Raw genomic sequence first — 20,898 nt, 5'->3', positions numbered from 1 at the left:
TAAATCTATTTAATCTATTCTATGTGGGGAATAATGGCTACTCAAGTCTTTTTAGAAAAACAACTAAACAAATTTTGTACTTTCTAAAAATTTTTTGGAATACATTATTCTTATGTTATGTATAAATACTTTAAAACATTTTTAAGGTAACCTTCCTCCAAGAAGGTTACTTTTAAATCATTTTAAAAGTATTATAACATATTAAACGAAAAAAATGTGAAAAACAACAAGTTTGTATATCTCATACATTCAGACAAAAGTATATTCTGGTATTTGTGCCTACTTTTACTGTGAGAAAAACAGGTGGGGCAAAAAGAAACTTCTATGAGAATTTAAAATGACAGAAAAAAAATAGAGGGACTGTTATTACCTTGCCTCTTTCCTAAGAATTCATAAAATGACAATGGCAATACTGAGATGCCCTTGTAAGACACAAAACCCTCTAGATGTTAGAGACAAAATAGTTACCATAAATATCTAGCACAAGAGAACCACCAATGAAACAAATGCTCTTTCCTTGATTATGCAGAGGAGGGACAAATCAAAGAGTTGAAAAAAGCAAGTTATATAAACTATATTCTATGAGATCTAAATAACTATGCTAAAATATTTGAAGAGACATGGTTAAAAATGATTATATTCATGAAGCCAAGCTTTTCAAATCAGTGATTTCTGAAGTACAAATGGTAGAAATTATTAATACTATTGGTAAATTTTCTGAGAATCATGAATAAAAAATAAAGGAAATCTTTGAATTGCAGAACTTAAATAATACTAGAACACTAGAAATAAATAAAAAGTATCACAAAAATCAATGCTTCCAGTATATTTATAATACACCCAAAATGTCAATATAAAATATAAGACTGAAAACTAAGAAGTCACAAAAAGTAAATTATATTAGATCACAATATATTATCACACATACAAATGATTGTCTATTGAGATATCAAATATGACCCTATTATAATTTGTAAAATCACAAAAACTCTAAGTCTGGCTTGATTACTATTTAAATAAAAAGTAAATATATCTTGTGAATTTTAAAAGGAAACAAAAAGGACTAAGCTTTATCTTTTATTTTAGCATCTTTACTGAGATATAATTCATAAACCATAAAATTCATCCATTTAAAGTGTAAAACTCAATAGTTTTTAGTATATCCACATATATATGCAATTATCATTAAAAATCTAAGATTAGAGGGCACCTGGGTGGTTAGTTAAACATCCAATTCTTGATTTCAGCTCAGGTCACAATCTCAGGGTCGTGGGATAAAGCCCCACATCAGGCACTGTTCTCAGTGCAAAGTCTGTCTGTCTCCCTCTGCTCCTTCCCCATCCCCTCCCAAATAAACAAAATCTTTTTTTAAAAAAATCTAAGTCTAGAACACTTTTATCACCTCCAAAAAAGAAACTGCACCCATAAAACAGCATTCCCCATTTCCCCACCACACATACACTTCAGCCCTAGACAACCACTAATCTATTAATAGTTCTATAAATTTGCCTATTCTGGAAATGTCATATAAATGGAATTTTATAATACGTGGTCTTTTGTGACTGGCTTCTTTCACTTAGATAATGTTTTCAAGGTTTATCCCTGTTATGGCATGTATTAGTACATCATTCCTTTTTAATTGTGGACTATTTTGTGTATAACTTATTTTGTTTATCCATTCGTTAGGTGATGGACATTTGGATTTCCCCATTTGCTTAAAACTAGATTACCAGTTTAATATAAAACGATACTACTCAGGCAGAGCCATGATGGAAAAAAAAAAAAAAAAAAGATGCATAAGAGCAAAGTACGAAGGAAGGGGCTCAGAGTTTCCAAGCCCTTTCCAAATGCACCACCCTCCCAAGAACCTCCATGCGTTCACCACTCTGGAAGCTCTCTGAAATCTGCATTTTAGTGATTTTCATGGAGGCTTCACTACACAGGCATGATTGATTACACCACTAATTTAAGGTCTAGTTCCTCTCCTCTCCCTAGAGCTGAAAGTTCCAAAGGTTTCCACCTTTTGGCTACTGTATATGAATAATGCTACTGCGAATATACATACAAATTTACATACATATTTTTGTGTGGATGTGTATTTTCCTTTCTCTGGAATATATACATGAAGATTTTTTTAATTTCAGAAAAACCTTTGATCCTATTCTACATAACCCTGCCTTCAGCTACCTTTTCCTAAAGCAACATTCCAGGCAAGTACTACCCAGAGGTTGGGGGGAGAATGGGGAGGAGGTTAGTTCACTTCTTTTACCTATCCTTAGCTGGTGGGACAGAGCTCTACTTGAAGTGACTCACTAATACTGAAGTCCCAACTGCTCTTAGCCTGGCCTGTAAAGAGAGGGTATCTTGTCAGGAGAAGGAAACCAAGATCTGTTTTCTTTCTCCCTTTTCCCTAGCACTAAGCTACTGGAGTAGGGCTATCCTCAGAGAAAAGCATGCCACTGCTCCCCTCCGAAGCCATAGCTCAGAGACACAGAGGCTCAGAAACTTATTCTCAAGGGGCTGAGGAGGGAGGAGGAAAGGGAACACAAGTCAAAAAACAGCTCCTCATATCTTTCCAAAAAAAAATTACTTTGTTTGCAACAAACAGAGCATGGAGCCTAAGAACACTCTCAAGACAGTGGAGGATGTGGTAAAAGGCAACTGGGAGGACACAGGTAAATTTATTGGAGACAAAGACAACATGGTAGGCCTGCTAGTTTCCCTGTATGGAAATAGTGCAGAGGACTTCAACTATGCTCAGAAAAGAATCTCAAACACTAACCTCAGGAACTATCCCTTCTAAAAGATATACTTTAAAATGGGTGAATTTTATGGTATGTGAATTAGATTTCAATAAAGCTATTAAAAAATATTGTAAGTTAACGAATTCTCCAAATGAATTACAAATGAACCTTCCGAGTTATTTTCTTTAAGGAGCTAACAGTTATACATTTTACTAATAGGAACAAAATTTTTAAAGGTATCTTAGACTATAAAGAGTCTAAAAGAACTTCTAAACCTTTTTCAGAGAAAGGCAAAAGGTTGACAGGTAAATTATAATGTCTTCTCATCCACCAGAACAGAATTATCTATCACACTTGTTCTTTCCTATAAATACAAGTTGTATCACTTTAATTTTTTAAGTCGCTAATATTCCTGCCACTATACTGACACCATCACTAAACTTACTTGTAATTCTTTTTTTATTATTATTTTTTTATTTCCTTATTCTTGAGAGACACAGAGAAAGGCAGAGACATAAGTGGAGGGAGAAGCAGGCTCCCTGTAGGGAGCCCTATGGGAGACTTGAGGCCAGGAACCCAGGATCACATCCCAAACCAAAGGTAGATGTTCAACCACTGAGCCACCCAGGTGCCCCTTATTTGTAATTCTTTCGACTCTTTTCAACATTTTTAGAAGCTCTCAGTAACCCTGGAATTTAAAAGTTGTTTCTTCAAATAAATTGAAAATTGACAGGCATATACTCCTAACCACAGGAATCATCTTCTCTATTTACTCTACTCTGACCACAAATTACAGAAACCTTTAATACCTGATGAAACTCAAAAGTCACCAGATCAAAATTCATTAAGGAAAAGGTCAGTATAAGCTGTGACTGCAGAGAGGAATACTTTTCTACTTAAAACTAAACTCCAAGTTCCCAGGTTTTTGTGAAATCTTTCCTTTTATGAGAAATGGAGACATTCAAAAATATTTCTTTGAATTATAGTATATAATATCATCTAACTATAACTTAAATATAATCCAGGAAAAAGATGGAAACCATTTAAATGCCAATCAATGAGGATCTGGTTAAATACATCAGTGTACATTCAGTAAGTGTCAAAAAGAATGAAGTGGCTCTAAATGTAATGATACAGAGTAAGCTTTATAAAAGTGTAAAGCAAATAATAACCTCCCACTTGTGCTTTTAAAACTGCATACATATATGCTTAAATAATAGCAATAAGTGTTTACTCTGAACAAAGGAAATGATTGGAAGACAGGGATAGAAGGCATATTTTCCTTAAACATACTTCAGTACCTTTGGAATCATGTATATTTGTCCATATTTCAATTTTGTATATGTAATTACTTATTCAAAAGTTGAGTTTTAAAAATACAAATATCTTTACATTAGCAAACTTCCTTTAAAATTCTAATTCTAGGGATCCCTGGGTGGCGCAGCGGTTTGGCGCCTGCCTTTGGCCCAGGGCGTGATCCTGGAGACCCGGGATCGAATCCCACATCGGGCTCCCGGTGCATGGAGCCTGCTTCTCCCTCTGCCTGTGTCTCTGCCTCTCTCTCTCTCTGTATCTGTCATAAATAAATAAAATATTTAAAAAAAAATAAAAAATAAAATAAAATAAAATAAAATTCTAATTCTACATCAAAATTCTAAGGTACCAGCAAAAAGTGTCCATGTCTTAAACTTCTACCTATCTGCATTGCCTCCTATGTAGAGCAGGCACTCTAAAGTAGTAAAGCCCACCATTACGAGTGACATCAAAAATGAAAATAAAATTAGTAAAATGAGACTACACTATTGCAAGATTAATGAAATGTCCAAATTTGAAATGTCCAAAGTCTTCAACTATCCAGCTATGGGTCTATAGGGGGTCCCACTGTGAAAGCAAAATCATCCAGGTCTCAAATGCAGTTTGACAGAGGGCAGTTTCCATTCAGACTTATATTCAAATTAGCCTACCATAAATGGATGTATCTAAATTCACTTAATCAAAAGGCTGGTTTCTGTTGTGTTTTATTATATTTATTGATACTTTTGCTTTGGGCATATTATGTCAGTGGAGTGATATAAAATACTTGGATTACTTATCATTTGATTATATGTACAGTATACCACTTTATACATTTTTATATTTTGTATCTACTTCATATAAGTGTTTATAAATAACTCCATAATATGACATCATAGAGACTTATATATCATTCACTTTTCTGTTTTATCAAAACTATCTTGCAATAAATTTAAGAATTTTCTATTTTCTATTTTCCAAATATAACGTTTGCTCTCAAGAAAACTGAAAGCTTCAACTGCTATTTGATATAAAATGCAAGTATTTGCTTAAAGTAAATAAAATCTTTTGTAATTTGAAAATATACTTTCAGGTGACTTCAGGACTAAGAATGGTAGTTATTTGATGTTGAATCCTATTTTCTCTCCCAAAACATAAAAATCAACAAGAAACACAAAACCACAAATAATACTGAAACAAAACTTTCAATATTGCTAGGGGACAAAAAACACTTTGACCTTCACATTACCTGTTAAGTAGAAATAAAATGAAAGAATTCCAAAAGACCTTCTATAGCCTTCCACCTGCTGCAAGCTTGTAAAGGTAGAAAGTAAGGGGAGGCTTAAAAGATTTCATAAGAAATAACAGAGAGTATCAGAGCATCTGGAGGAAACAAAGACAAAATCAACCACAGATAGCAAAAGTGCAACAATAATGCCAAAATCCCGTACAGGGAAATCCATAGCCCTGGCTATGGGGAAGGGAAAAAACGGGAGGGAACTAGAAATGGCAGCCTTGGAGAAGCAAGGGGAGTATTTTCAGGGAAGTATCATATTCAGAGAAGTGTGGTACTTCTTGGAGACAAAGTAATGAAGGGAAAGAATGAAGTAAGAGAGAGAAATTAAAGATTCTATAGAAATAAAAGAGAAAGAAGACATGCCAGGCCTTCTCACACCAAAAATACCACCATCCACAAAACAAGTAGCACAAAAGAGGGTTGGAGTGACAGAAAAGGACATTCCCAAACTAGGAACACTTTCTAAGTAATAAACAGTAATAGAAAAAAGCAGAGCAAATCCACAAAATCTACTGCAGAAAGTCAGAAAATGTAAGTAAAAGCTTTCTGTTGATGAAAAGTCTCTCCCCTAAACCAACCACAATATTGAAAAAGATAGTAACAAACATCTCAAACTGAATTAAATATTATCAAGCAAGCATTTGGGGATATTAAAAGGAATATCTGAATCAGAAATACAAACATTAAAAATGTAGGTGGACAAAAAAAAAAAAACAAGAAGAAATGAAGTAAAAGGTGATTAACCTTAGGAAAGAAAAAGAACAGCAGCAGCAACAACAATAAAAATATATGAAAAATGAAGGTAAGTTATAAGATATCCAAAGGAGAATAGAGAATAGATCCAAATGAAGACTTAATAAAGGGCACTGAAGAAGAGCAATAAAATAACCAAGAGAATGAAAAGAAAATAAAGAAAGAAGTTGGGAAAAAAGGGTCAGGGATATAGTGGTTGAAATGCAAAACACAGTCAGACATAAGTACAACTGATGTCCCTGAAGAAGAAACATCAAAACAATAGGTGGAACCCCTAATACTTAACACTACAATCCCAAAAAAAATTTCCACAAAGATTAAAAACCCTAAATAGAAACACAGAAAGGCTCCACTGAGTACCACACAAAACAATCCTAGGACAATCAACTCTGAGCTATAAAAGTGGTAGACTTCAATAATAGAGAAAAAAATCCTCAAGACACCCAGGCAAAAAAGGGAAACAAGCTACAAAGGCAAAAGAACTAGCATTAGATTTCCTTAAAACAACATATAAAACCAGGCAACATTGGAGCAGCATTTTCAAGAAACAAGGAAAGGAAGTACTTGGATATTATAACCACTCAAGCTGCCCTGCAAGTGTCAAGGTCACACAAAAGGTAAAATTAAACAAAAGGACTGATAATAAGCATTTCACACTTATTTCAACATAGAGCAAAGGCTAAAACAAATGTGGGTCATGGGCAAAAAATAATAAAAATGTCGTTTTAACCATTTTTCAAATAAAAGAGCACATTATTTTAAGTTACTGTGAATTCCATACATAAGAAAAGAATGCAAAGCATTCCAGTGGCTTTGACTATCATAATTTTCATTATATTGATCATGTTACAGCATCTAAAATGGGAGGAAGCTAATTGAAAAAAATCATTATGAAAAATTCATAACACACAAGACAAAAACACTAAATTTAACACATTCACATGTAGAACTTAGTAGGATCAGGAAAATACATCTTTTAACGATAATGCTTTCAAGGCTGTCATCAAATGATTTAATCAGAGCCAAAAAAATTTTTTAAGCTTGAGGAAAAGTTTATGATTCACATGTAAGGCAGTGAATCATATTTAGATACTTCAAAATAACAGATAAAAATACGTATTATAAAAAGAGTATGAACTTGTTGTGATGAGTACCAGGTGATATATAGAAGTTATAAATCAATGTATCATACTCCTGAAACTAACATTATATTGTATGCTAACTGGAATTTAAATGAAAACTTTAAAAAATAAAATTCAAAAGTAAAAAATAAATAAAATAGAAAAGAATAGGATTTCACGTGAATTAACTTTCTCAATGATGCTGTCTCCTGGCCTACATTAAGATGACTCTATATCCACATACATACAGAGATGGGGATTAGAGACTATAAATACACTTGTAAAGATCACTGACACCAAAATAATAAACAGCAACAACAAATAAATTTAACATTTGTTGAGTACTTACTAATACTGCTTATCATTATCTATTTAATACTCACAAAAGTTTATGAAGATGGATTCTTTTATTATCCTCATTTTATAGCTAAGGAAACTAGCATAGAGAATTACCTAATTTACACAAAATCACAGAAATTTAAATGGTGGAACCAGGACTGAAATTCAGATCTGAAGGATTTTCTCATTATTGCTCCTAAATCAGTATGGCATTTACATGTATATTTATAATATCATTTAAATACAGTAATTTACCCTAGTATGTATGTTTAATAAATCACATTTCTTTGCTTACTTATTATGAGTTTACCTTCCTTAATTCAGACAATAATTTACTATTGAGGAAGGTAGTCTAGTCTTTTAGATACAGTTCAAACTATTCTAATAGGCATAAAAGACCAAATTATCTCTCCAGCTGCCCTGTAATCCTTACTACTCTGCCCCTAAACCTACTGCCTACTCCACCTTATAGTTAAATCTTATGTCCCAGTGACACTGAAAAACTAGCAGCTTCACAAGGCAGACATGGTTCTTCTCAATTCTAAGGCTGCCCACACGTTGTTCTCTCTGCAGAGTAACTCCCCATTTTATTCCCTCAACCCCTTATCAACAACCTTCAAGGACCACCTTAGGCATGGCCCTTCTGGAGAGGTCTTCATAAACACCTGTCGATGTGAACTCTGTCTCTATTTCTCCTGCATTTACTTCTATCATATAATTTATCATACTGTATTATGGAAGTCAATTATTACTGGTGTCCTTCCATGTGTCAGAACAGTACCTAGCAACCAAAATTTTTAAAATACTAAGTGATGGGAGAAAAAAAATGGTGTAGTTACTTAAAAAGATCATTTATATTTATAGAGTTGACTCCAACTATGTGTGCAGCAATAGTATAATTAATAATTATCAGTTTTAATACCTATTTGTTACTCAATTTGACATCTGGTGGCAAAAGGTTATACTTTTAGTTAACTTTTAGACGATGTGTTTGTATAAGAAGTTACAGAATATTTACCAAAGAGCTATATTATTTTAAGGGAACTTAACATTTTTTTCTCATGAAAAATGTAGTTCTATTTTTCCACAGAAGACTATACTGATCAGAAAAAAAAAATAAGAGAGTAAACTGCTGAGATATCTTGACAAAGGTTTATCATGGATTGTCACAAAAAAATATCTAAGCTATACCTATGGCTATCAAACCAACAGTAGACCTCCAGCATGTCACTGAGACATAGTTTATTTTTTCCCTCCTGACATTACTGTCAAAAGATAGAATTTATGTCCTATCATCCTAGTTTATTGTAATTGCTCTTTACCCATGAATATAGCTAAACGTCTTTAAAATCTTTTTTAGCTTATACCACCTTTTAAATTAGTAATGCGTTCCTCCACTAATTGAAGAGACACTTGTTTTATTTCTCTGAATTTAAGGGATATCCCTCTCTACCATTCTAAAAATTGAAAAATAAGTCTATGTTCATCTTATCCATAAAATTCACCACATTAGTTTGCAAAAAAGAGATCAGTTTTCCTGATCAGCATAGCAATTAAATGTTTTTGTATAAGATAAAGAACTACATTCTAATCCATCTAGCATTAAGTAACCAAAGAATCTAAATAGAAAAAAAAGTCTAACATACGTTTTAAAATATATGTAAATCAACAGGATTTTAAATTCTACTTCTTCAAAGAATCATATAGCAATTAACAAAAGGTACAATTACAGAAAGACACTAAGACAACACTTTCTCGTCCTTTCCCCCTGATAATTTAGACAAGGTTAGAGAATAAAGTATAAAATTTTAAAGCAAACCACTTTAAATCTTAACTACTCTTCCTAAAATCATGGATTAAAAACTCTAAAACAAAAAATAAAATACCAAAAGGACTAACTTATCTTTAAAACTATAAAAAACCAAAATGTAAAAGGATTTTTAATAAGATGTTCTCATAATAAAAACTTTATGAAGTACTAAATTAAAGTAATAAAACTTTAAAAAAATTACCATTCTTTAAATATATAAAACATGTCTTTCTTTCAAAGATCTTATATTACAGTATCACAGATTTTTACAAAACGGAGTCACTACCCTGTATTTTTTCATAATAAATTTAGTTATATTTACCTTCAGATCCCATGATGAAGTGATGGATATCAGGGCCTGTTGACATACGAGGTCCTTGAGAGCTTTTTTCTATTATACCTCTAGGTGTTACCATTTTTATATGAACCACCTGTTTAATACAATACATGATGTAAATTCTACATATTACATATTTGTCAGTGAATGTTGTCTGTGTGTGTACACACAACCATCTATATTTACAAAAGATTCTACTTTAAAAAATATTGGATTAAGTGATAAATGGTGATACCCTTCAGAATTCTAATATCTTCTTGTAATTCTTAGACTAAAAATAAAGTTTAAATAACTTTAAAAGAGGAAAAAATCATTCTATGATTGTTATTGATTTAGGTATATTCATCATCTTAAAAAAATGAAAAGCACTTTTCTTTAAACCAAATTTAGTCTAGGATTATCCATGTGGCAAAGAACTAAAGCACGAAAAAGATAATCAATGATCATATTTTAAGAGGTTCATTCTTTCATTTATTTAACAATACTGATGAAGCACTATTATTCACATCAAGCACTGCTCCAGGTGCTTAGAATTCTAAGAAAAAATTTATTCTTGCCTTATTCCCAGTCTCAATTTATCTACCTTATCCACTTAGTAGAAAAGAGTGAAAAGAATGAAGCATTAATTATGATCAGGTAAAAAATGGGATGAAGAGGGACATAGTGATTGAATTAAACAGAAGAAAAGAGGTATGCGTGTGATACAGGTCTCACACCAGTGAGAAAGTAAGTATACTGGAGGGAGAGGTCACTCAAAAATAGTTCCTGAAATCCAAATCAGGAAATGGTTAGGTGAAAATCCAACACATCTTTACAATGACTTTCTGACAGATAAACAAAAATAGTCTATTATTTAAGGAAATTGTTTATTGATGTCCTCAATAAACAATTCATAAAATAAAAACTAAAAATCACGAATGAGGATATTTTAAAAGTATAATTTGCTAACAATTAAAGAAATAAAAAATTAAAAGACAAAAACATAAATAAAATGTCCAGTAAAATAAAGATTCTCATAGTGCTAGTGGGATTGTCAACTGGCACAAATGTCCATGAAGCATTTACGCTATCCAAAGACTTAAAAAATGTATAAACATCTTGAAGCAACAATTCATGCTCTAGGAACTTGCCCAAAGAAAATGATTAAAGATGTATGCTAAAGAAATTATTAAGAAGATATTTCCCCCTTTTGTTTTCTATAATTCTGAAATCAAGAATAATTTAAATAATCACTAATAGGGAATTACTTTAGTAAGACAAACTGTCAGTAAAAGAGAATTACATGCACTCTAAAAATGATGGTGTACATCTATGTTTACTTACAAGTTAAAGTATTGCTAACATAAGAGCAGATTAAACACAGCATGATCCTTTTTTACATTAAAAGCTAAATATACACATGCAAATAAGCACATTAGGATGTATGTTTATAATTTGTGATCCTCAAGGATCTCCAAATAAGGTTTAAAATAAATTACATGCTTCAGCAATACTAAATTAATTGCTAAACTATGATAGCTTTTAATAATCCAATAGCAAAAGGATTAAGTTCTCTCCTCTGAAACTGAATTTGTTATTTTATTTGCAAATAGAAAAAAATATAAAAATATCCTCAATTTTTAAAAACAAGATAATGTAAACATTTTAAGTGTTTACCATATATACTTATAATAATCCTATACAGCGAATATCATTATTCTCTATAGAAGACGAAACATGTTTAGAAAGGTGAACCAATTTGCACAAGGTCACACAACTAATCCCTGGAAAAGCTACACATGGAATAAATGATACCTAATCCCCAGCCAGAATGCCCATAGTTACATGGCTACTACACTAACTCCCAGGACACTGGCACCAGATTAGCTAAAATAAGATGGTGTGCACATAAACCATTATAGGTCATACTGCCACCTACTAGAACATTTTCAATCAGGCCTTTTAATTCTATACAGAAAAAATTTTAAAGAAAAGTAAATACAAAATTCTCCTAATGCAAAAGAGTGGCCACGATGAAATCACTTAAATAAATGCATTCAAACCTTGGTAGAGTTGAAGGCTGAGGCTTCCTAACTTATAAAATAATGTTTATATATTTTATAAGTCAGATACTATGAAGGGTCTACATCTAAGTATCAGTCACTTGAAAAGCAGCACCTATATATAATGACCACGGTTGTCTTTAAACTGTTTCTATTATACACAGTCGGCTTTACCATAATCAAAAGGGGTATACTTTTGGAAGGACTCTACCATTCAACTCTAAAAAAGGCTTTAATCACTTTATAATAATAGACCAGTTGATTATGACATAGTAACCAGAAAGAAATTTACCAGGTCCTCAATATTGCCATAGATATTCTTCTTCATGCCTGATGCCCGAGTAGATACCCATCCTCCCACAGTGCTGAATTCCAGGGAATCTGGTTCATGACCTGTACAATAACCACTTTCTTTAAGCTGAAAAACAGAAAATGTAATATTTTACTAGTATTTTATTAGTGGTACCATTTCCCAAAGCACTCAACACATTAACTCTTCACACTTTAAAATTTCCATATGTCACTGGTACTTGGGCTCATTAAAACCTCTACAGAAAAATAAATACTTTTATCATGCTCATCCAAAAAATGTTTTAAGCTTTTGCCCACTGGAAAACTTTACAAAATTGAAAAATGTAGACCAAAAGACAGTTATTTTCTACAGGTTCGCCAGCCAATCTTCCTCCTTACATCCTTTTAAAATAAAACCAACTACCCTCCCTGCTTTTTTTTTCCCACAAAGAGACAATTTAAATACTTATGGGATCAGATTATGCTTAAATAACTGCCAACTTCACCTAAACACTTTCAATAAATAAAGCACTCAATCTCTCATTCTCCCTACCCTAATATAATATGCAGCAGGCCTGCAGAAAATCTAAGCAAATTGCCTGTACTTAATTCTCTCAAGGAGTCATGTGTTTTAATGTACAGCCATCTGGCTAGGTTTCCTGCATGTAATACCATCATTTATTTGTGATGCAGATCATGCATTCCTGTACATTAAATAGTCACTTGTTTCTCATTTTTCTATATTAGCTTGGCTTTGCCATCTGCACAGCACCTGAAGTTGAATGGATGCCCTTTACTGCAACACCACCAAAGCCATTCCACTGAAATCATTTTAAAGACTCAGCCATCTCATGTCAAATGGTACAGACACCACCATCTGCACACTCACTGTCTACTGCACTCAAGTCCATCAATCTGTATTGACCATTTTGATAGTCATCCAGTTAAGCAACTGCTTCTATTTTTCAAGTAAGCCAGGCAGAGATGTAGAATATGTCAGCTACGTTTGTATCTGTAAGTATGGTATAAAAGTTGTGATCCAAACTGAGAGAACCTAATAGGTTAAACATAATTTGTTAGCTTTTGAACATCAGCATTACAAATTATTTATCTTTTCTAATATTTTTGATAGGAAAACAATATTAAAAAAGACATCAATTATTAATAATAAAATTTTCACTAAATATTCAATACATTTATTTCATTTTGAGGCTATTACTCACAAATAAGTAGCTTAAATACATGAACAATTTAAAATGAAGATTATTAGATTATTTTACAGTTCTTCCCTAACTCCCAATCTATAAGACTCAAAAAGACTACTGTTTCTCAATTTTTCTGAAATTAGAGAAGAAAATAAAAAAAACATTCATAGAGCACCTTAGATGTCCTAAGCACTGAACAGGGAGTTTTCACATAATCTCATGACAAAATCTCCACATTTACCTACACCAATGCAAATTGAATCTAAACTACTTCTATAAGTACATTCGTGTTAGATACACTATTAATTTGCTTCTTATGTCTGGTAGGCTACTTCATTACCTTCTTCAATTATAACGTGGCTACCACCAGCCAGGAATTACGTAAAGGATGAAAATAATGATACAAAAGGAATGAAAAAAAAAAACTACAGTCTCTATGCTCAAGGAGCTTAACCTGGCACACCATTTTAAATCTATTACACTTTGTGGACACCTGGGTGGCTCAGCGGTTGAGCATCTGCCTTCAGCCCAGGGTGTGATCCTGGAGTCCTAGGATCAAGTCCCACATCGGGCTCCCAGCATAGAGCCTGCTTCTCTCTCTGTGTATGTCTCTGCCTCTCTCTCTGTCTCTCAATGAATAAATAAATAAAATCCTTTAAAATTTTAAATCTTTTTTTTTTTTAATTTATTTATGATAGTCACACAGAGAGAGAGAGAGAGAGGCAGAGACATAGGCAGAGGGAGAAGCAGGCTCCATGCACTGGGAGCCCGATGTGGGATTCGATCCCGGGTCTCCAGGATCGCGCCCTGGGCCAAAGGCAGGCGCTAAACCGCTGCGCCACCCAGGGATCCCTAAAATTTTAATTTAATTAAAAAAAAAGAAATTAAATCTACTACTTTGTTAAAATCTAACTTCCTACCAGGTAAGTGAAGTAAGTATAATTGTTAAGAACTTAAATTTGAAACTTGTCATCTATGCTTGCTAGAAAATCTGCATGCTATAGTATGCTAATAAGAAACAATTTTTGGCATACAGTTAGGTGCTTAATGGTATCTACGACCATATACATTCAGCTACTTGCTCTTCTAAAGGTGTCTTTGCTGTCTCTGTTGTTGCTAAGAAAAATCTGAAGAAAAGCTTACAGATTTAACTCATATAGTTAACCAATATCTTTTTAAATAAAATAAAATAACCTCTCCTCTCCCATCTATATGCCATAAAACAGAATAAGAATTCACTCTGTACCCCCATTCAATATTAAAACAACAAATATTTACAATGTGCTAATAAGACTGAGACACATCACTAAGACCAAATCCTAAATTGTACAGCTTGTTATTATATAAACAGAGAAGAAAACTGAAATTAACAAGAAATATAATTAAATAAATCCAGAACAATTAGATATGTAATGGAAAAAAATCGAAACTGCAGCAGGGACATTCACCCAAATTGAAGAGGAACTAGATTTACACATGAAAAAAAAAAAAAAAAAAAAACTGAAAAATATATGGAATGAAAGTCTTTAAACACTAGACATGAGGTAATAAAGTGCTATGATCCCTTGAGAAAGCCAACAAAGGAAGTGAATACTATGAGTGCCCCTTGCTTATACTCACGCTGTGAGTGGGGAAAGAGAATCCAGGCATAACTCTGGCAAACACTGTGAGAAGACTGAGTAAGGAGAGTAAGTACTGAGTAAGGAGACTGAGTTTGGAGTTCTAGAAAACCAAAGCATCTAAAATTCACAAGAGAAAGTATTGAAGAGAAGAGAACAGTACAGAGAGAGAACCCTGGAGACTGGCAGAGGGTCCCCCTCAAGTAGTCAGCAAAGTAATGAAAAGCACATACAAGTGAGGAAACTACCCAGGACGAGAGTTAGAAATAATCCAAAAGGGTTAGAGAAAAAAGTACCAGAACTCATACAGGGCCAGGAATCTGTTGCCGTCAGCCTGATTTGGAAAACTTCTCCTTCACAAAGCATGAGACAGAACACCCAGGAGGAGGATGGTCATTCCTCAGTAATGAGAAATGGCTGGCCACAAATTGAGCACTCCTCTAAACCCACCTAAAAGATCATGGAAGCAAGAAATAAAGGATCAAACTATTTCCAAGTAACTATATTCCCCCCAAAAGCTCAAGAATATTTATAGCATTGGGGGTGCCTGGGTGGCTCAGTTCAGCGTCTGCCTTCATTCAGCTCAGGCCAAGATCCTGTGGTTCTGGGATTGAGCCCCGTATCAGGCTCCCTGCTCAGCAGGAAGTCTGCCTCTCCCCTCCTCTAGTGCTCTCTCTCAAATAAATAAATAAAATTTTTATTTAAAAAAGACTAATTATAGAATTAAAAAACATCCAAGACCTAACAAGATAATATTCACAATGTGTGGTACTTAAGTAAAAAATTACCATGCATACAAGGAAGCAGAAAACACAACCCATAATAAGGAAAATAATCATTATGAGGTGAATAATCAAAACCAATTCAGAATTAACAAAGATGTTAGAATTAGCTGACCAGGACATTAAAACAGTTATTTAACTGTGTTCCATATGTTCAAATAGGAAAGACATAGAAAATATAGAAAGACCCAAATTAAACATCTAGAAAAGTAAGAAATACAATATTTTAGGTAAAAAATATACTGATGGGGTTAAGAGCAGAATATCTTCATCAAATAAAAGATTAGTGAACTCCAAGACTTAGCAAAAAAAAAAAAAAAAAAAAAAAAAACTAAAGAAAAAACTGAAAAGAGTAGCAGTAAGCTGTGGAACTTCAAACAGGCTAATATATGAGTAAACAGAATCCCTAAAGGTCAAGTGGGGGAGGGAGAACCAGATATTTGAAGAATAGCCAAAAATTTTCTAAATGTCATGAAAACTATAAACCCACAAATAAAAGCTCAACAAAGCCCCAACATAAGAAACACAAAAAAACTACACCAAGATCCATCACAATCACATTAGTCAACCATCTATAAGAAAATCTTAAAAGCAAACAACAACAAAAGAAAAACCACACAGAATGTACATTGGGACAAAGATTTCTTGTCAGAAACAGCAAAGTGAGACAACAGTGAAGCCATATTTTTATATTACTGAAAGAAAAAGTTAACTTACCTAGCATACTATACTCAGTTAAAATATCTTTGAAAAAACAGAAAGGTAACCTTGAATAAGCAAAAACGCAAGATTGCAGAACATATAATTAATATACAAAAATCAATTGCTCTCCTACATACTAACAAGCAACAAGTAGAATTTAAAATTAAAACATAACACCATTTCCATTAGGTGCCCCCCACCCCAAATGAAATACTCAGGTATAAATCTAACAGATACATTACAAGATCTATGAAGATTATCAAGATGTCAGTCCTTCCCAAACTGATCTACAGATTCAGTGTAAAAATCCCAATCAAAACTCAACAAGTTATTTATATATGTTAACAAGCTGATTCTAAAGTCTATGTGGAGAGGCAAAAGACCCAGAATAGCCAACACAATTTGAAGTATAGTCTTGTCAATAAACAGTACTGAAATAACTGGATATCCATATCCAACAAAATGAACTTCAATCCACCCTTGTACCATACATAAACATTAACTCAAAAATCTTCAAAACTCTTCAGAAACTTGAATGTAAACTAAAAACTATGAAACTTAAATGGGAGAAAATCTTTGTATGCTCCAGTAAAGCAAAGATTTCTAGATATGATATATAAAGTAAAAAATACACTGTGGAATTCATCAAAATTAAAAATATCTATTCAGAGTCAAAAGACTCTGTTAAGAGAATGAAAAGACAAGTCACAGACTGGGAGAAAATATTTGCAAAGCATAGATCTGCAGAGGATTTATAACCAGAATATGTAAAGAATTCTCAAAACTCAGTAATACGAAAACAAACAACCCAATTGAAAAATTGGACAAAAAAATAATAAGCAAAAATTGGACAAACAACTTGAACAGATACTTCACCAAAGAAGATACATGGATGACAAATTGTACTTGAAAAGATGTTCAACATCATTAGTCACTAGAGAAATAGAAATTAAAACTACAATGAGATACTGTAACACATCTACCAGAATGACTAAAACTTAAAAGACAAACATTAACAAGTACTGGAGAGAATGCAGAGAAATTGGAACTCTTACACAGTGCTAATAGGAATATAAAATGATGTCCTCTAGGGAAATGTTTGATAGTTTTTCAAAAAGGTGAATATATACCTACCACTTAATTTAGCCATTTCATTTCTACATATTTACCCAAGAGAAATGGAAGTATATGTCCATACAGGGATTTGCACATAAATGTTTATAGCAGCTTTATTTGTAATAGTCCCAAATTGTAAATAAGTGTTCAACAAGTGAACAGATAAACAGTAGTATAATGCAACATTAGTGAGCATTAAAAAGGAATAAACTAGTTGATACATGCAACAATATGCATGAATCTCAAACTAAGTATGCCTAGTGAAAGAAGTCGTACCATCAATACCCTTAAAAAAAAAAGTGCATGATTAGAATTCAGTAAAACTGTAGGACAATTAAACAAGTCTACAGTGATAGAAAGCAGATCAGCCTCCAGACCTATGAGATAATAAACTTCTGTTATAAAACAAACAACAAACAAACAAACAGATCAATGATTGCCAGGGGCAGAGGAATCATAAAGAAGCAAGAGGAAATCTTTGGGTTTCATTCAATTGTTCATTATCGTAATTGTGGTGATGATTTCACAGGTGTACTCAGGTATCAAACCACATCAAGTTGTACCTTTTAAATAAGTGCAATTTACTATATGACAATTATACCCCAATGGAGTTATTATACAACAAATCCATAATTGACATTAGTGACCTCCCTTAAATTTTATACATAATAAAATCAATGTAATCTACAACCTAAAAAGATTAAAACATGTGCTACCCAACTACTATCGTAGTGTTGTTTTAAAATTTCTAGAAGGAAAAAGGATGTGTTAAGCTGGTTACCTCAGCTGATTAAGAAACTAAAAAGTGCAGAAATTTAATGACGAAGAACTTGAAGTGGGATCAAAACAGCTGTAGAGACTACATTACAGTTTACTGGAGGCAAAAAAAAAAAAAAAAAGTTCTATATTGGCATTTAGGGAAATGAACTAGGAAGTAAAATAACAGAAGTTCCTAGTCTGGGAAAATGTCATTTAAATTTCAAGGAAATATGTTCCCTGAATTTTAACTCTAACAAGAAAAGAAAAAAAAGAAAAGAAAAGAAAAGAAAAGAGAAAGGAAAGGAAAGGAAAGGAAAGGAAAGGAAAGGAAAGGAAAGGAAAGGAAAGGAAGGAAAGGAAAGGAAAGGAAAGGAAGAAAGGAAGGAAGGAAGGAAGAAAGAAAAGAGAAAAGAAAAGAAAAGAAAAGAAAAGAAAAGAAAAGAAAAGAAAAGAAAAGAAAAAAGAAAAGAAAAGAAAACTTGGAAAGGTTAAAATACTATCAAATGCTGTAATAAAAGAAAAAATTAGAGACATGAAAGGCCACCCTTTGTTATAAAAAAAATTGCTGCATTGATAGTGCCTTATTCAGATATAATAGAAAATAGAGGACTTTTTACAGTTTTTTTTTTCATTAAATACTACTATTCTGCCCACTTAAGTTCATTATAACTATAATAATTAACAAATCTATTACCCGGACTTATATAAAATACTGACTTATTAAAGATTTCATTCCTGTTCTCTTAGTGCATTAAATAAAAAATAAACATAATACTGCAATAATTTTTTTCAAATCCTTTCATCTAGGTCAGTGGCGAAACAATTTCACTCAACTTTTTACCAAGAAATAAGGAAAAAGAGAATAAAAGAAGATTGAGAAGCATATCTCGTCTCTCTCTGTCCCATTCAAAGGCAGGAAGGAGAGTCTCTGGAACTCAGGTTGAACAAAGTGATCAGTATATCAACAAATTAAACTTCCTAATTTTTGTTTACAAAAGCGGAGTTGTAGTCATCCTGACCATGTCTGAGGAGACTGAAAATACTTTAATAATTCCCTGTTTAGAATCCACAAAAGGAATCTAACATTTTCCAAGGATTCATCAGGATCCTAAAAAAGTGCTATAAGGTCTCCAAGAGTTTGACTAATTCATGAGATGAGCAGTTTTCAATGAAATTAGGCATTTGAGCACCTGGGTGGCTCAGTTAATTAAGGGTCTGACTCTTGATTTTGGCTCAGGTCACGATCTCAGGGTCATGAGATTGAGCTGTGTGTGGGGCTCCAGGCTTAGTGCTGAGCCTGCTCATTCCCCCTCCTCCCTCTGCTTCTCCCCCTCTCACCTGCTTACACACATACGAGTTCTAAAATAAAAATCTTTTTCAAAAAAAAAAGAAATTAGGCATTCATAAGTTCAATACCAATACCAACATTACATAGTTGATCCAATTTATCACCGATTTCTGAGAATTCAATATCCAATATGTTCCACTTTACTCCATCCTTACTCCTTTATTGTAGGTCACTATCAGCTCTTGCTTGAATTATGCCAGTAGCCTCTTACCCACCCTTATGTGCCCTTCTTCCATCCTCCACACAGGAGCTAACCAGAACTACCTGAAAACAGAGGTAAAGTTCAAACTTCTAAAAGGGGCTCTCTATATAAGGTCCCTTTATAATCTGTTCTCTTCCATGTTTCCCTAGCTTAATCCTTTACTACCACTATATATTCACCCACCCAACATGTAAACACCAAGAATGTGTATTATCCCATAAACACACACTAGACATCAGCCACACTCAGCTGTCTGTCGGCCCAGAAAAGCAACAGCTACCCTAAAAGCCTCTGTACCTGCTGCTTCCTGACTGTCCTCTACACTCCCATTTCCTTTTTTGCTGACTTTCACTCATCCTGAAGTCTCATTTTAAATGCTGTATTTTCTGTGATACTTTCTTTGTCCAATTCCTTCCTTCTTGTCCCCATTTGATTAGCCATAACACCCTGCATCCAGCCTTCACCTTGCAATTCTCACTCTGAATCATAACTGTCTATTTACCTAACTTTCTGTTTTAATATAAGCTTTCCAAGGGTAGGGGATGTGTCCTCAGTATCTAGCTCAATGCCTGACCCACAACAGAAAATGAGCAAATCTGTTCAGAGAAAGTACTGTGAAAGGTAGTCATCCATAAAAAGAACACACGGTTGGGTGCCTGGGTAGCTCAGTCAGTTAAGCGTCCGACTCTTGGTTTCAGCTCAGGTCATGATCTCGGGGTCGTGAGGTGGAGCCCCACATCCAGCTCCGTGCTCAGCAGGGACTCTGCTTGAGATTCTCTCCCTCTCTCTCTCTCTACCCACCCACCCCTTGCATGCACGCACTCTCTCTCTCTCTCTCAAGTAAGTAAATAAATCTTAAAAAAACTAAAGAGAATACATAGAAATTTTGAAAATCTTAATTAAGGGAAATAACATACCTGTCTTTCCAACTCCTGACCCGTGATACCAGCCTCCACATGAGCTGTCAGATTGTTCTCATCAACCCAAAGAATTCGATTCTGTTGCAAAGGAAGAAAAAAGTATCATCTCCAGAACTACTGACATTTTCTGAGGAAATATAACTTCCTAACTCAAGGTAGCAAGTGATAAGACACAAAATTAGCAAACCCACACTACAAGGTTCCATGTATTCCAGACT

The 20,898-nt window shown here is 33.4% G+C and overlaps 1 protein-coding gene across 2 annotated transcripts in view; it reads right to left on the bottom strand.

Annotated features, from left to right (window-relative positions):
• AGPS (alkylglycerone phosphate synthase) overlaps positions 1–20,898 on the bottom strand; it is a 134,387-nt gene that overhangs the window by 58,404 nt on the left and 55,085 nt on the right. For both annotated transcript variants that reach the window (XM_038584941.1, XM_038584940.1), the window contains exons 8-10: positions 20,678–20,758; positions 12,029–12,154; positions 9,680–9,788 (exon numbers count right to left, since the gene is read on the bottom strand). In XM_038584941.1, the coding sequence (XP_038440869.1) occupies positions 9,680–9,788; positions 12,029–12,154; positions 20,678–20,758 (316 nt within the window). The remainder of the gene's footprint in view (positions 1–9,679; positions 9,789–12,028; positions 12,155–20,677; positions 20,759–20,898) is intronic.

This window comes from Canis lupus, chromosome 36, assembly GCF_011100685.1.
Source record: "Canis lupus familiaris isolate Mischka breed German Shepherd chromosome 36, alternate assembly UU_Cfam_GSD_1.0, whole genome shotgun sequence".
Lineage (NCBI taxonomy): Eukaryota > Metazoa > Chordata > Mammalia > Carnivora > Canidae > Canis > Canis lupus.
The sequence above is the reverse complement of the archived record's forward strand: the minus strand, read 5'-3'. Positions and strand labels throughout refer to the sequence as shown.